Below are 17,265 nucleotides of genomic sequence, written 5' to 3'. Positions count from 1 at the left end.
AAATGTCAAAAACCTCCAAATGTTCATTTGAGAGAGTGGAATCAGGTAAAATTTGGCTTTTTCTTTTCTTTTTTTTTTTTTTTACTATTTTGGCTTAATTTTCAAATAGTAGCAAATGTTTTTTATAATAATAATTTATTTTTTCTGTTAATTCACTAATCGATTAATTATTTCAACTCTAGTCAGCATCCTACTTTTTGAAAAAAAAATAACTCAACAGCATAATGACAAACTACTGTAGCACCATGTTAGCTCTCAAAGGTCAGTGTAGTGCTTTTAAACACTCAGAGATTTTCAGTCTGTATCCCAGTAACTGTACTGCACTGTAAACGGAAAATGAAAGTTGCGTGAGGGATAGAATAAGAATGAATCAATAAGATGCATGACTACAGATAAGGATTGGATTATCAACCAATCTGTCAATCCCATTCTCAGTTAATTGCTTTGCCTCAAATAAAACAGAAAATAGTGAAAATTCTCATTATATTTTTCCACGACCCAAAGTGATGTCCTAAAATCCTAACCCAAACCCAAAGATATTCAGTTTACTATCATGTAAGACCCAGGGAAGCATCAAATATGACACCTGAGAAGCTGGAACCACTGAAGGTTTGGAATTTTTGCTTGAAAATTGACTGCAGTTATCAAAATGGTTGCCAGCTCATAGGTGAATCATCTAAATGGTGACGCTCTGCTCTAATCCATAAATTGCAGCATCACGTTAGATCTCAGAGATCACTGTAGTGCTTTTATGCACGCAACACAGACTGCCAATTTGTTCAAGCAGATGCCAATTCCCATTAACTTCTCTGCACTGTAAATGTGAAAGTGGAGCCTGCATGTCCAATAAGAATAATGAGAATGAGATACAGTACATGAATAGTAAATATCTATAGGGACAAAGGGACAAATGTCAAAAATTCAAATCAGTCCGTTTGGAAAGATATGATTCTTCTGTGCTTCTAAATAAATTGGTAACTGTGTTTTTGCATGTTTTAGGACATTTACTACAAATGAACAGTTTTGGAAAGTAAATACATTTAAAGTACTATACTTAACTAAGTTTTGAGGTACTTGGACTTGAGTATTTCAGTTTTTTTTATATTTTTACTTATACTCCACTACAATTCAGAGGCAAACATTGTGCTTTTTACCTCACTACATTTATGCATCCATCATCCATACAACCATCCATCCATTAGATACCACTTATTCTTTAAGGGGTGTCGGGTGGGCTGGAGCCAATCCCAGCTGACACTGGGCAAGCGTACACCCTGGAAAGGTAGCCTGACTATTACAGGGCTAACATATAGAGAGACTTCACTACATTTATCTATCTATGGGCAATTTAGACTTGCCATTTAACCTAACAGACTCAGCGAGAACATGTAAACTTCGAAACTGAGAACTTTTTTGTTGTGAGGTGGTAACCACTGAAGCACCTCCAGCAGTGCATATAGTACTCAAAATGAGCCCCAGCTGCAACATTAAAAGGGATGTGCACATTAATGCATCAATAACTGTACTCTAATTGTGTGATATACAACAGTCTGAAAACGTTATAGGCACAGAATGGTGTTGTAATGGTCCCAAATTCATTGTGCAGCATGACCACTACCCCCCCACACACAGCCAGAGTTATGAAGAACTATCTTCAGAGACAAGGAGAACAAGGGGCCCTGATCTCAACATCATGGATTCAGTCTGAGTAGTGTGGTATTACTACTTTTACTCAAGCAAGAGATCTGAGAGCTTCTTCCACCTCTGCTGCAAATCAAAGCCACAAACTGCTGGTAAATACATTAAAATATCTAAGGAGAATCTGGAAAATCACCATCAGTAATGCAAAGTGCCACTGTAGTAAATGGTCATTTGACATGCAAACCATGACCATGCCTTTGTGTTGCACCACCTGACCCCCACCTACCTGATGACGGGGCCGAGCAGCAGCAGGTGCAGGAAGAGGACCAGAGGCCGGTCCCGACCCAGGTCTCTGTGAATGAACGTGAGCGCTAGCTGAATGAGCACAGCGGGCAGCAGCATGAAGGCGATGGTGAAGGCCATCCAGATGACATCGTCGGTTTTGTGGTACATGCTGCTGAGCACGGCGGCGGTGACAAACTCAGCGCAGTAGAGCACGGTGGCCAGGACGACGCTGAAGGGAGCATGGGCCCGGCTGTGATTGACCACCAGCATGACCCCGTTCTCCGCCACCGAGGAGTACTCCTGCGGGTCTATGTCCGAGATCTCCCGCTCCTGCTCTTCCATAACCACTTCACACATGATATTATTAAGTTTGACTTGAACGCTGAACTGCTGCGTGAAACAGTTCCGACGTCGCTACAGGAGGTTGACGTGAGCTTGTCTCGCCGTACTGCGTCTCCAAAACATCACTTTTAGTAATTACTCCCTTTGATGCGCCGTCTCTCCCAACTTTCCACCAAGTTGATCATTGCTGGTTTCCCATTGTATTCTACTTCACTACTCGGCCAAGCCACCGCTCCACTACAGGCAGCCTCTCACGCCCATGGACTCTCTTTTATTGTCTGGTATATCGTCGTCGTACGTGGCGATACGAGCCTGTGTGGCCCGTTTAAATCCAGTGGAAACTACCGTTACTGTCCGCCCGCGCGCAGCGATCCCGGCTCTGTTGTTGCACCGTCAGTGTTGTAGAAAACGGGAAAGTACAGCCCTGTCACTCCAGTCAGTTCATTACAAAAACTCAGCACAGGCGTGACTCGGAGGTTACGTGTTGCCAGAAGTTTGAGTATGACTGTTGCTCCGTGTGAGAAACACACCGAGGGTTCATCCAGCGGTAGAGTCTGACCGCGGGCTGTTGAAGGTCCGGCCCGCTCCGTGTCGGCATTCTGTTGCCGCTGCTCGCAGCTCGTGCGGTCAGTCCGTTGATGCGCTGTCAGTGACACAGCTGCGTCAAGTCAGGCAGAAACACACAGCGACACCGGAAATGAGGGTGGGTGCTCTAAAAGTAAAAGAAGTTATGAGCCTTTGTTAATTTTGAAAGAAGTAGGCTATCTGTGAAATGAATCAACACGTAATCTTAATCAAATAAAAGAAGTTAAGTAAAGCAGACCTCCCAAACAGGCCAGTAATAGCACTGGATGCAGAAAAGTAAGACAATTATTGGCGGGAAGAACAGATTTTGGGCTGGTAGCTATTCTGGAAATAAATACTCATAGTAGGCTATAAATATAACACATACTGTGGAAAAGGTTGGGGCACTAAAAGTAAAGTGATGATGCTTTCAAAATGTTTTCTAATAAAATGTATTGATGTATTAACTTCATACAAAGTGCATATAAATAGAAAGAAATAAGGGCTCAGTGGAGGCCACACAATTAATTGCAGGACCTGTTGTTCTTCTGGTTGTATTAGTAAAGTGTAGGCCAGGTTATTTTCAGCAGCCCTACATGTGGAATCTTTCAGGTCACTGTGACTTTGCTCACTGCTACTGCTACTACTACTACTACTACTACTACTACTACTACAACAACAACTACTACTAATACTACTACTACTACTACAACAACTACTACTACTACTACTGCAAGAAGAGGAGTCAAAGTTGTAAAATCTCAGAGGCCTCTCTTCTGAGTCCATCTTAAACACAATAGTCAGTCAGAAAAAGACAGACTTATTGTGAATTGAGGGGAACATCACCACCATCCTCTCTGGACAACTTTTGCCAAATTCACTGTTACTGATGCAGTGAGAAATTAGAGAATATACAGTGAGGAAATACACTGTTGTTCAAATACATGTATTTGTCCTATTCAAATGGAAGTGCTGTGGAAGGCGAGCATAAGGAGATCAGTTTCTCTGCACTTCCATTTTTAGTTTCCAGCAGCAGGGTGGACTTGGCCTTGTTGTAGTGACCTGCAGGCCTGGGAGTGAAGCCGTCGCATGAACAGGTGCAGGCAACACACACATACACACACTAAATCAGCTATTGAAACGTCACTCATTCTTCTCATTCACTTTTTACACTGACATTTCCTCATTATAATACTATTTGTCAAGGGTGCATGCTAATTAGAACACATTAACATTTTGTGATCCAGGTGAAAAGAACCAGTTCAATGTTTGTTCAGCTACTTATGCAAACAAGGATTTTCTGTTTGCAAGGCGCATGAGAAGGAGACAATCTGCAGTGGCTTACCTAACATTTCCACTTCAAAACTGTTCTTTCTGTTGCTTAGGTTGATGTCAACATGAACTGTCACCTTAAATAACCCCTGTCCTATTTTTACCAGAAAAGAAAAATCCATTTCTGAAAGAGATTTAACTTCCACTATGGTAGACGTATGTACAAAACAACAAAGGGAGTTTTTCCCTGAGTATTCCACTACATGGTACAGTTTCAACACAGCTCACCCCAAAACATCCTGACCTCTCGCCGTCTAATCAGATCTCATCTAAGTCAGTGACACAAGCTTGGCATTGTGAAAGGGGTCGACACAACCTATGAAGACTTGTCATTACTAATGCATGTGTTTGGTGAGGCAGTGGCGTGGGTCAGTGACTTCAGTCTGCAGAGGCTGTCTGCTCTGTGGAGACATGGGGAAGTTGGAGACAGAAACCTTATTACAGCGCACCAGGCATGCCCTGTACATTGTGTTACCAGCCAGTGGGGTCAGTGAAAGGGTGCAGTGGCTGTCAACAAGACTGAAATAAATTTTTGTCCTCAATTTGTTTTGAACTAGATCTTTGAAATAGTAGTTCAACATTTTGGGAAAAATGCTTTTGCTCTCGTGCATAGAATTAGATAAGATACCACTGTCATGTCTGTATGAGGAATATGAAGCTACAGCTGGCTAGCTTAGCATAAGGACTGAGAGCACAGGGAAATAGCTAGGCTGGCTCTGTCTAAGGATCAAACAAACAAAAATATCTTAATAAGCGAACTGTAAAGATGCTCGAAGGCAGATTTTTGTTACCTTTAGTTTAGACAGAGTCAGTCTAACGTTTTCCCCCGTGTTTCCAGTCTTTATGCTAAGCTAACTGGCTACAGCTTCACATTTAGCATGGTATCAAGCTTCTCATGTAACTAATGGTTACTGTCATTACCTATGAATCATTCAGTCTTCAAAATATCAAAAAATAGTGAAAAATGTCCATCCCAGTTCTCATAATGATGTATTCAAATGTCTTGTTTGTTTTGCCCAACAGTAAAACCCAAAGAAATTCAGTATAATATGATATAAAATGGAGAAAAGCAGGAAATCTTCATATTTAAGAGTCTGTAAAGGGAAATACTTTTTTTCCATTTTTGCATAAGAAAATACTTTAACTATTAATTAATTATTTTTCTGTTGATGAACTAATCAGTTTAATGGATTGCTGTAGCTCTACTTGTGTATCTCTTGGCAAGAAAGTAAACAAGCCAATTTCTCAAATGAAGCAAACTATTCCTTTAAAGAGTGTTCAAAGCAAAGAGAAGACGAATCGATTATTTCTTCTCATCTAACTCTAAAGCAGTCTAAACTGAAAATGAGATTGCAAAACTAGCAGTCAGGGGTTCGCTGAAACATGTTTGCAATGTGGAGAACAGGAGGAGATGGGGGTGTGGTCCTCAGCTGCTGCTGTTTTTCCTCATGTGTGGGGGATGTTTTGTATCCGTGTGTCGGTGTCAGCTGACACAGGGCTGTGGTCAGAGTCTGGGATGAGTCTACTCAGCAGATGAGGACAGAGCCTGATTGGACGTTGGTTTAATGACATAATGAGATAAGGCCTGCACACAAACCACTGCTCCAGCTCTCTGACTGCTGTCACTAGACATTTATTTGTCTTAGGTATAATTGCATTACAGATGTAGACGCTCTGCTCCTCAGTCCAGTCTCTGTTTTCTACAGATTCTCCTACGTAAACATTACTGCATGAAATTAAAATTAATGTGGATAGATGCGTATAGAGGCAAAACAAACATAAATAACATCAGAATAGACTATGAATAAACTCAAATTTATATGAAGTGGAAATTCATCCCAGCCTATCAAGGACTAGAACATGGAGGCATTATATTATTTACAGAGACTGTATGATGTACAGCAGCCTCTGGCAGTGAAAATAGATCCTGTGAATACAAGGCCATCTAGTGGCTAATGCTACAGTACATGTGTTGTGAATTATTGTATTAATAACATTACATAATACAGCCTGTTGATCCTCTATAAGTGGTAGAGTAAAATATCACTATGATATACCTCTGGTCCTTTATCCTGTTTTCCATCTTCTCAGTTCCTCATAAGTAATTTTTTATGCTGCTGTGCTTTTGCATGGCCTTATTACTGTGTATTTTTAGATATTTATTAAGGTATCAATTCCTGGCTCCATATCTAATGTTTAAGCCCATAGTTTTGTTAGTGTTCTTTATCCTTTCTTCTCTCATCTATTTCGTGTGTGCTGAGGTGAAGAGCTGCTGCATATCATCGCTCTTACTGGGATAAATGAAACTGAGTTGAATCTTAATCTTAATCTTAATTGAAGAGTTCAAGTAGAGCACTACTGTGCCTTAAAATGAATTATGTTTACTGTCATATGATTATAGTTAATAAGCTAATAAACAAAGTTATTATCATCTTTTATTTGGAGCACTGCAAATGTGTCTGTGTATAAAATGTGCTATGTAAGCTTGGCTGGTCAAAAAGAATAACTTCCTGAATACTGAATACTATGGCAGCGGTTGTTTTTTAATTATTTAAATTATCAAGTCACATCTAAGCCAATTAAAATGTACCTCATAAGAAAAAATTGTTCTATAGTATTTAGTTCCAATTATACCTGTAGACTCATGTCACGTACATTGTTGTGTGACACCCAGGCCATAATCATAGTTATGATGTCATTATCTCCCTGAGTAGCTAAAGTGGTGCAGCCTAAATCTGCCCTGTTTGCTGCCACTTTCAGACATCATCAGGAAAAGGAGATCACCGCCAACGTCACAGATCACACCACAAGACACATTTAGTTCTCCTGTATAGATATTTGCACCTTGCTTTGGTCTAATTAAAGAAGAACCACGCCATCCAATGGGGTCAGCGATGGGCTCAGAGGGGTCTGGGATTGGCTGAAATACCAAAACATTTCCCAGGTACCTCCCACATGGGGTGACCAAAGGCTTAGTGTGAGCCTGATTAGTTTCGTAGCTGGTGGGTACAAGATGTTAGTAGAGACGAGCACCCAGACAAATGCATGGACATAGACTTACTTCTGTAAGTACCCCTTGAATTTCTCATAGTTTTTTTTTTTTAATTTGCACACATAATTTAGTCAGTTAGTGGTGTCAGGCACAAGTCATTTAGTGCCCACTGAATTTAAAATGCTTTGTTTAAATCCACTGATTCATTGCATCGTACTACCCATGTGTACCATTCGCTTGTTGTTTGTGTGTATTTAGACTGGCACGGTATTATGTGTAGTATTTTTTAGAAGTTATTGTAGATATATTTATAAAGTGTATTACTTCTATTAATGATAATAATGATTAATGTTGTAAAATTGGCATTAATGATTACTTTGTCTATTAACTGTTTAAATCAACAGGTTTTTCATGGCCATTATTAATTCTTATTGGGATTTTGATTGTACTTTAAATCTTTTTACAAGTTTACTGGATTCCTTGTGCTTAATATTCCAGTCTCTCATTTCATTTATACTTTATGAGATCACTAACATCAATTTAATCTTGTATATTTACTAACTATAGACCAATACTACAAAAAAAGATTTGGAACAAATCATCTTAGTAAATACTATTACTGCAGAAAATTGACTGTTTTTTTAATTTCCTCTGAATGTCTAATACGCTGCAATTTCAAAACACTCTTCTCAAACTCTTACTTACACTATAGCAGCATACTTACACTATAACAACTACAGCCATAATAAATATGGGTCAGCTTGTGAACCACACTGTAAAAGCGAGCCAATCTAAACTGGCTTTAGCAGATTACAGACCCTGAACAGATGCACTGGACAAATGACTGAAAGATCTGCTGTTTTTTCTAGTGCATGGCCCGACTACCTCAGACACACCTGCTACATGTGTTACAAGCCTTGAGAGGACGACTCATAGCTCCCTGTACATGGAAGAAAACTTTTACTGGGCTCACACAGCATCAGATTATATTATACAGGCAATGTCAAAACAGGGAAATATTTATGGCAACATTTTTATGGTCCTTGATTTTGACTGCTGAGAAATACTTTTTCTTTTTTGGTTCTAACTTATTTTTAATCCAAGAAATGGTAGAAAATAAGATTTGAAATTAGAGTAAGACAAAGAATTCAAGACTACAGCTAATTTTAGATTCTAGGGAGATAGAGAGAGACACTTGGCAGTCAAAGCACCACCTGGATGTCTGACCATCTGTAAAAGTCTCCTAAGCTCACAGGAGACAGACACAAAGCATCTTTGTGCCGGACCTGGCCATGGCCCCTGGTGACTCACCTGGGCCTATCAGTGTGTGCGTGTATGTGTGTCTATGAGTGAGTCATACTAAGGGTGACAATCTGTTTGCAGGTACCAGTTCCAGAGAAGATGGTGGCCTCTGTGCTCACCTCAAGTAAACATGTTCAACCTGATGAGCAACTGCTGCACCTGGGTCTCCAAAATACAAGAACCCATCAGGTAAAAATGAGAAAAAAAACCTTGAAAGATACTGATTGAAATGCATAAGTCTAAAAGAAGGATGCATTGAGCAATACATGTGCTGCATTAAGCAAAACTGTCTTCAAAAACAATAAAGAAACATTTCATTAAAAAGTTGTGTTACAATATTTTACCAGATAAAATACTGGTGTTGTTGGGTGAATCTCAAAGAAATTAACATTAATTCAGAGAATTATTTTGTCTTTATTATATTTAGGATTTACTTACTTTACGTAATGTGCAGTTCACTGATGCCACCTGACATGATTTCGGGTTAATGCTAAAATTTGCAGCTGTCATTTACACACAGTGGCCAATTTATTAGGTACACCTTTACAATGAAATGCAATCCTTTTCCCAGGAAGCACATGATTTTACGAAGAACATGATGTTCAGTTTTTCCTGACATCATTAGAATTGTGTAAATTCTGTTGTATGTTTATTATTGTATGGCAGTTGAATTGGTTTGCATTAGATTGTACAGGTGTACCCAATAAAGTGGTCATTGAGTATAAAGCTATTTGTTGCTTCTTCAACTCAAGTTCTGTCCTGTATATACTTCTCTACAGGAAAGTGACCATTCTTGTGGTTGGTCTTGACAAAGCAGGAAAAACATCCTCTATCAGAGGGCTGTTAAGAGGTAATTCAACAGTATTTTTCCACAGTATTTTTTGACAACTAATTTACCAGTGTATAATAAAAATATTAAAAATAGTTAACCTGTAATTTCCTGCATGTCTTCTTCAGTCCCCCATGGCGTGGAAGCAGGACCCACCCAAGGCTGTGTACGACATGAGCTGAGAGTGGAGAACTACCTGGTCACCCTGTTGGATGTGGGAGGATCGGCAGAGTCAAGAGGAGGCTGGAGGGACCTCTACGGAGAAGCCCATGGGATCATCTTTGTGGTGGACTCCAGTGACCGACAGAGGATAAGGGAGGTCAAGGAGGTCCTGGCTGACCTGCTGAAACAACCGAGAGTGGCAGGAAAACCAATATTAGTGTAAATATATTCAACTTTTTTAAATTTGATCTGACATCATGCAAACAGTGCCCTCTGGTGGCTGATGAGGAAAATCACAGTAATAACAGTAAATCACTCAGATCTGTGCTGAAACTTTTTCGGTTTCAGATTGGCAAACAAACAGGACAAAATGAATGCTCTGCTGGGAAGTGAGCTGATTGAGATTCTGTCTCTTGAGAAGCTAGTCAACCAGAGCCGCTCTCTGTGCCATATTGTAAGTACTTCTCTAAAATTCTAATGCAAACTGAACAAAAATAAACCTCTTGCAGATACTTATACTAGATTATATAAGGCAGACAAACCTCCTGCCAGAGAAGCACAGAACTGCAGATATGCAGGCAGACAAACTCACATTTCTCCTTTCCCTCTCAGGAGCCTTGTTCAGCCTTAATGGACCTGCGACGTTGGTCAGACAGAAAGACTCTACGAGGTCTTCGCTGGCTGCTACGCGCTGTTTGTCTGGATTATCCTGAGCTGTGTACTCGTATAGGCCAGGACAGCAAGAAGCCTCTGGAGCCAAGAGAGAGGGAGAAGAATGGGAAAACAGAGAAAATTCGCAAAAAATCCAAAGTGGAACGGTAAGAAAAGCCTCTATATTCAGAGAATTATAGCTCAAATGCTGTGCAGGTCAACATGTTTGTAGAAAAATAGAGCTACACACTGACCTTTTATGTTAAATGTCCTCTCACCTCAGAATGAGATCCAGCAAGTCAGATCTTCGCCAGGTTCATCGGCCCAAAGACAAGGAGAAAAAGAGCCGGGGTGAAGGAAAGCTGCAACCCATTCGAAACATGCTGCAGAAGGTCAGGGAAAGATCTCGTATTCTTTTCTACAGAGTACACAGTTCACTGACTTTCTGTTGGTATAGATGTATTCACCTTACTGGGGCTGAAACTAATGATTATTTTCATTACGGATCAATTATTTTCTTGATTAATCGATTAGTCCCTTGGTCTATAAAATGTCAGAAAATAGAGAAAAGTGTCCATCCATGGTTGAGGACTCATAAAACCAGCAAATAATCACATTTGAAAAGCTGATCCAGACAATTTTGGCATTTTTCTTGATGACTGATCATTTATCAAAACTGCCACTGATTAACTCTCTATCGATGTACCAATTAATCAATTGTTGGAGCTCTACCCAACCACTCTACCTGCTTATTGTCATAACTGTGAAGTCCCCTGCAATTATGTGATATAAAATGAATGTTACACTAAATAAATGAATAAATAAATGTTGAGTTAAACTCATGTCTTTTCCCAGGAATCTACACTAAAAAAGAAGCTCAAGACAAAGAAGAAGAAGAAGCCCGTTAAGGACAAGGAAGGCGACAAAAATGGAGAAGAGGCAAAAGAACAGGAGGAGGAAGAGGAGGGTGACGGTAATGAAGGAGACCAAGAAAACTCTGCTCATAGAGAGAAAGCCAGTAGTGCCCTGATCCCCCCAAAAAAGGGCAAAATGAAAAGCAAACCAAAGGTGAAAGAAGAGACTCTGGACATACCAGAATCGCCAGACAATGAGGAGAAGCCACTAAAAGGTTGTAATCAGTTATGAATGGCCTATATTTTTTGGGTCATTTGCTATTTCAGAATGGAAATCTAATATTTATTTTCTCTTATGTCTAGCTAAAGGAGAAAAGAGGAAGAAGAAGAAAGTTGTGAAAGTAAAAAGAAAGAACAAGATCAACACAGAGGAGATGCCTGGAGCTTACTCTCAACCTGTGGACCTTTCTGCAACCTTGGGTGAGCCTCATCCACTTCTTCCATCCACCAATCAAATACAGTAACACTTTGGACTCTAAAAATGATGAAATCCAGACGCATGTTTAAAAAGATGACCCTGTCTCCTGATAGATCTTTACCGAAAAGCAATACTGGCTCTGAGGGAACGTCAGGATCAGGGACAGTGAGAGAGTGAGTCCTGGTTGTGTCCTGCCAACTGAGTGTGAGGATGTGGTCCACAGCAGTAGTATACAACACACTACATCACTTCACAAACTCTCAAACACTTCTTCTCACCAGGGGATGGCTATGTCTTTATCACTTTCTATAGGCTTCTATAGACAGGTCATTTCAGACCTAATCCCTGAACCTTTGGAGTGAAATTGCAAATTCCAAAGTCTAGTGAAGGACAGGTCTGCATAAACATGTAATCATAGAAAACACATTAATAATATAACATTTTAATCAGTTACATTTAAAATAAATGTGTGTGCTTGGCCAAAATGTTTAAGTTGTATAAATCTATGCAGTTTTAATTGTTAGGGGAACATGAATTTTGAACCGAATTTTTTTTATGATTATTTGAACAATTTTCCAGCAATGATCAGTGCACTGAGCAAGGGGCCATTGTTGAAGTGATGATCAACTCTATGAAATTGTATAATAAACATTTTGTCACTACTTGCATGTCTTGTGTGTTTACATACAATACATACAGCAGCAGCAGGTATTGTTAACAGCAAACAAATATTTGTGCAACAAGTTATTTAGATTTAAACATCTAACACAGACAACAGATGAAGAACAAGATTGTTTATCTGAAGTTATACTCAGGAAAGATGGGTTCTGTTTTTTTTCTCCTTTTTGACATTACATAGTTATTCTGTCAGATCTGAGCCCTTTCATGGCAGCCTTCGAGTCATCTTCACCATCTTCCACAATACTTCATTTGTATGGAAAAACTCTGCACCTACCAAGATGGGTATTTACTGCTGCAGCTTCTGGATTTGTCAGAGGCATTCTGAAGTTTTGTCAGTATTGATTGTACTGTCCTAGACTTTAGCAATGACAAAGATTTTTTAATTAAGTAAGATAAACATAATTTTGTGGTTTGTTGAGTGAGATTTGGTGAAGTTCTGTTGAAGCTGTTAGTGTCTCCGTTACTCACTGGTGAATTGCTGACCTTATTTTTCATTGTAAAGTAGGTGGGGGTGTCCTTTTAAAATGTAACATAGGAAAACAACAGATTTCTGTCTGGCAATAAAGGACATCTCTTGTTGTTCAAGGTTTGTTAGTCTATTAAAATAGTAACTAAAAACTAAAAATAGGATGAGAAGATATGAGCTGGGACCTATCAGGGGAAGATTGATGACAAACACCACCTGGGTAAAGACCATCAAATGCTTACATTCATACTTCTAAATACTGTATACTTCTGTTTCACTGTACGCTGCTCTGGTTTTTAATGGGAGTTTACCGAAATGTGCAAAACTGCAAACCATTTTTGTTGTTGTGCTGCCTTGAGACATATGGGCAGTTGGGAACAAAATCTATCTGATTTTATTTTTTCTGTGCAGACAAAAGAAAAACGTGTCCTCATTTCCCCAAATCATCCTGCTTGGGGACATGGGGGCAAAAATGAGCTGCTTTTTTTCTTTTACAGTTTTTCTTTGTTAGGAGTGTGGGTATTTTCCTGCATTGAGAACCTTTACTTTTAAGACTTTACATTTTCCTAAAATACTATGATACCTAAGTAACATTTAGTATTCATGAGTATTTTTGGAGTTGTACTTCTTTTACTGAAGCTAAGTGTCTTTTTACTTCTACCACCACTGCAGACCAGTTGATATGCTTTACTACCAAACTAATTTTACAAAGTGTGCCTCTAGCTGCTGGGGCCCCTGGGGTTATGCTGTTTTCGCCTGGCTGTTCCCGCTTTTTAGAGACAGTGTATTGTAGTTGTAGAAGGTAAAACAAAAACCTACCGAATACTGTCAAATTCATGTAATTGACAGGCGAAATGAGCGTGTAAAGCTGTGTTTGAGCTGCTGTCAGGCTGCTGCTGGATGCGGCGCAGAGAGAGAGGGGGGGTCCAACACGTCGCCATTTTTGTGGTTCAGCCAGAAGCCCATCCTCCTCCTCCTGGTGCATCTTCGCCGGGAAACCGTCTGAATTTCATTCAACTCAGTGGGAAGCGACAGGCTACATGCACGGTACAGAAAGATGGCCTCACCAAGGACAATAACTATCGTGGCCCTCTCTTTTGCTCTGGGTTTGTTTTTCGTGTTTATGGGAACCATTAAGCTCACCCCGAGACTAAGCAAAGATGCATACAGTGAAATGGTGAGTAAATCGCAACGATAAAGTGTGGGGGTAAAGGCCATTGTTCTGTGTTGGCTGCAAACGAGAAAGGCTCTCAGGCTCGAATAATGTGTGGAGATGCTGACCTAAATAGGAAAAGATACGGGAAATGAAGGCTTTAGATACCGACTTGATCTTCTAATCTGCCTGTGTGGAGCTTTATTTTCTCAGTGAATAATCCTGTATCTAAAATGTTAAGACCTCCTGCATTGCCTTTAATAACATTTAGCACACAGGTTGGCCTGTATGTTTTAAGATAACCCTTCAAATATTTCCGTATTATCACAGCTAACATCCATGAATCCGTATGGACACATAAAACAACCCGAAATGTGTCTGCCTTTAGCTAGTAACGTTGAAATCGGAATGAATAATGAATGACTGAATGCATTTTCTTAACACATGCTATAATTTAGCTTAAAGATGATGTTTGTAAATTGTAGGCGGCTCTACGTAGCCCATTAAATATGTTGCATTTGCTAAGCTTCTCGTTTAATTTGAAGAGCAACTTCACAGCTAAAGAGCAATGGCGGCGCATTCGAGCAAATTCTCTGAGATGCACTTGCTGATGATGAAATGTCCTAAGTGGAAGATGATGATAGCTGGCATGCAAAATCCTAACTAACATGCTACGAGGATATCTTCCTACCGTGTATGTATAGGTTTATAGGTTCTCTTGAGCCAGTTAGCAAGATTAATTTTGCAACCAGTTGTTGTACAGTGATGAAATAGAAGCAGTTGAATGTTCAACACTTGAGGATGGTGACCTTACATGCTCATTGAAAGACACCCAATGGTGGTTGCATGACCTTAGTTAAATGTTTGAGATATTAAAAAAGATGTCTGTACTTTTTCCCTGCAGAAAAGGGCATACAAGAGCTACGCCAAGGCATTGCCAGGCCTGAAAAAGATTGGGATCAGCTCAGTTCTGCTTCGTAAGATCATTGGCTCTCTGGAGGTGGGCTGCGGTGTGGTTCTCACCCTTGTGCCAGGCAGGCCAAAGGACGTGGCCAACTTCTTGCTGCTGCTGGTCATGCTGGCCGTCCTGTTCTTCCACCAGCTAGTAGGAGACCCCCTGAAGCGGTACGCCCATGCTCTAGTCTTTGGTATTCTGCTCACCTGCCGACTTCTTATTGCCCGCCAGAGTGATGACCGGCCAGAGAGAGAGGACAGCAGAGAGGAACAGCACATGAATGACCAGGAAAAGAACAAGGTCAAGCAGTCTTAAGATCTTCTTCCACTTTGGTCCGAGCCACAGCAAAGGGAACCTGGTGCGCCTCTATGGATTGTAGTCATTCAAATTTTGAAGGAAACAGTCACTTCCAGTAATAAAAGCCCTCACACATCCCCCGTCCAATCCAGCTGGCTGACTGATTCCTCTCACCTACTCCTCTGCACTCTTAATGTGAAACTGAGAACTCCTGATCCATACATCCTCTACATAACTGTGGACAATCATACCTGTGGAAACTGATGATCTCAGCTCATTGTCACAATAGTCAATCCATTTTCCCTATTTATTTCAGTCCAACTGTGTCTGTGTTTGTGTTTTAACTCAAGTGTGAATTTCAATTATGTTGATTTGAGAATGCTATTTTTCATGAAAGAATCTTTGTAGCTCGTTTTTCTAATTTGTTTTTATACTGTAGGTGTGAGAGACTGATAATTTATGAATTTCGGTAGTTCAAGCATGTTTCATTTGGTCAAGACAATAGAACATAAACCAAAAGGAGCACTGTTGAAAGAATTTTGTACTAATCATACATGAACTAGTATTACATATCCACATCTTATTTTGGTGCAGTGTTATCAGAAGGCTATTTTGGAAAGAAAGAATATATTAATCTTTGTTTCAGTTTTCATCTCAATAGATTTGTGCAGAAGTACGCATGAAATCCTTTTTCCTGAAGTAAAATAAGCTGAATAGCCTTTTTCCTCCTTTCAGTTCAGTTATAACATTGAAGTTGTTTTGCTGGGAAGGACAGCAAGTGCTGCCTCAGGTGTCTGCTGCTAGCTTGCACAGCAGAACATAACCAAATCAATGAAGTCTTTTTGCTTGTTAAAAATGGAATTTTACCTTTTGTAATTCACAGTTGAAATCTTAAACCTATCCACTGTCTGTTAACGGTTCTACTCATCCGTTTGGTTTTATTTTTCTCTGTAAAGATATAAAAATTATTCCTTTTACAGTTTTGCTTTGGGGATAAAACTCTGTCAGTTTTGAGATTTCACAATATTTCTGTAAATGATGTACTTAAAATAAAGAAATGGAGTTAAGACTGACTAAATATTGTTTGTTTATTAGCACTCTTACATCTCATTCAGTCAAAGTTAATAATGAACCCTTCCTTAAATTTGCAACAATGTGTTCTGTTGTGGGATTTTTGTGTTGTAATCTTGTTATACAATTTTAGTCAGTCCCTGTTTGCTTCATATTGGCACACTCCTTCACATGAACACAAAGTTTCCTGGTCCCAAATATGTAGCTGTCCTCATGCCTTGTAAGGGATTCCTTGCTTATTTTATTCTATGCATTTCAGGTTAATCAGTTTTGTGAACAAATAATAGAAATTGTATAATGTAGCATGAAATTAATGAAGTTAGCGGAATTTTTTTTGGGAAAGAACCATGATAAAATGTTATTTTGCTGTAAGATGATTTCTCATAACAGAATTTAATATGCATTTTCTGGGAAAGGGCTGTAAAACTATAACCTAAACATAGGAAAACCCATTCCTAATCATAACCCTACATGGGCGGAAAAGAACCGGTCCTAAATACCAGGGGTGAGGGGACAAATAGTATAACTCAGAAACAAGGGTCTTTTTGTTATGTCTTTGGCCCTCAAGACAAAATTGGAGCATGAAAACTGGACTGGAGGTCAGTTACATCTTACTGTTTAGGGGAAGGTTAAAGGGCACAGTAGCCTACTTTTAAAATTATGTACAAAGAACTAATTGTGATTGTCGTGTTTGCAGAACAGCTGGACCAACATAGAGCAAAAGGTACATTTAAACAGAATGCTTCCTAGTTGCCATGCCTGTCATTTTCATTTTGGTTTCATAAGGTTTGGATAGTTTATAGTTTTTCTTAATTTTCAGTTATAGTACAACAAATATTTTGGGGTTTGGACTGTTGGTCAGACATTTGAATATGTTAACATGGACTTGTGACTGACATTTTCACTATGCTCTTATATTTTATAGGCCAAATGATTAAGCACCACAAACAACATTCACAAGAAATCACTTGACTGATGACTGATGTCACTTTGTCCAACTAACAGTTCAAAACCCCCCAAACTCTGTGTAATAAGACCAACAAACGCAGCAAAATATCAAATTTGAGAACCTGAAACCACAAAATGTTTGACATTTCTGCTTTAAAAATTACTTTAAAAAACGTTAACTGAGAAGTAGGCTACAACATCTAAAGTGCCCTATTATCGAACATATGCCTTGTTTTGTTCAAAATACTTGACTTTTAAATAA

The 17,265-nt window shown here is 39.4% G+C and overlaps 3 protein-coding genes across 3 annotated transcripts in view; 2 read left to right on the top strand and 1 right to left on the bottom strand.

The window, feature by feature from the left end:
• The window catches only part of xkrx (XK related, X-linked), a 15,738-nt gene extending 12,838 nt beyond the window's left edge, over positions 1–2,900 (bottom strand). The window contains exon 1 of the mRNA XM_022759820.1: positions 1,928–2,900. Coding sequence (XP_022615541.1) covers positions 1,928–2,283 — 356 coding nt within the window. The 5' untranslated portion in view covers positions 2,284–2,900. The remainder of the gene's footprint in view (positions 1–1,927) is intronic.
• A 4,234-nt stretch (positions 2,901–7,134) lies between these two features.
• On the top strand, positions 7,135–12,051 carry arl13a (ADP ribosylation factor like GTPase 13A). The gene is made up of 10 exons (XM_022760312.1): positions 7,135–7,229; positions 8,540–8,647; positions 9,238–9,308; positions 9,416–9,668; positions 9,798–9,903; positions 10,062–10,267; positions 10,384–10,492; positions 10,956–11,229; positions 11,318–11,434; positions 11,546–12,051. The coding sequence occupies exons 1-10, from the start codon at positions 7,210–7,212 to the stop codon at positions 11,599–11,601; spliced, it is 1,320 nt and encodes a 439-aa protein (XP_022616033.1). The 5' UTR covers positions 7,135–7,209; the 3' UTR covers positions 11,602–12,051.
• Positions 12,052–13,548: 1,497 nt separating this feature from the next.
• Positions 13,549–16,041, top strand: tmem35a (transmembrane protein 35A). The gene is made up of 2 exons (XM_022760293.1): positions 13,549–13,756; positions 14,637–16,041. The coding sequence occupies exons 1-2, from the start codon at positions 13,637–13,639 to the stop codon at positions 15,000–15,002; spliced, it is 486 nt and encodes a 161-aa protein (XP_022616014.1). The 5' UTR covers positions 13,549–13,636; the 3' UTR covers positions 15,003–16,041.
• The last annotated feature ends 1,224 nt before the right edge of the window (positions 16,042–17,265 follow it).

Source organism: Seriola dumerili, unplaced genomic scaffold (assembly GCF_002260705.1).
Source record: "Seriola dumerili isolate Sdu_G_001 unplaced genomic scaffold, Sdu_1.0 BDQW01000331.1, whole genome shotgun sequence".
Classification (NCBI taxonomy): domain Eukaryota; kingdom Metazoa; phylum Chordata; class Actinopteri; order Carangiformes; family Carangidae; genus Seriola; species Seriola dumerili.
The sequence above is the reverse complement of the archived record's forward strand: the minus strand, read 5'-3'. Positions and strand labels throughout refer to the sequence as shown.

What these genes read in the sequence shown, in the direction of transcription:
- arl13a (XM_022760312.1), top strand. Translation starts at nt 7,210, where the DNA reads ATGGACATAGACTTACTTCT. An exon ending in ATGGACATAGACTTACTTCT is followed by an intron (nt 7,230 to 8,539) that starts GTAAGTACCCCT and finishes ATCTGTTTGCAG; the next exon opens with GTACCAGTTCCAGAGAAGAT. An exon ending in GCAGGAAAACCAATATTAGT is followed by an intron (nt 9,669 to 9,797) that starts GTAAATATATTC and finishes TTTCGGTTTCAG; the next exon opens with ATTGGCAAACAAACAGGACA.
- tmem35a (XM_022760293.1), top strand. Translation starts at nt 13,637, where the DNA reads ATGGCCTCACCAAGGACAATAACTATCGTGGCCCTCTCTTTTGCTCTG. An exon ending in AAGATGCATACAGTGAAATG is followed by an intron (nt 13,757 to 14,636) that starts GTGAGTAAATCG and finishes TTTTCCCTGCAG; the next exon opens with AAAAGGGCATACAAGAGCTA.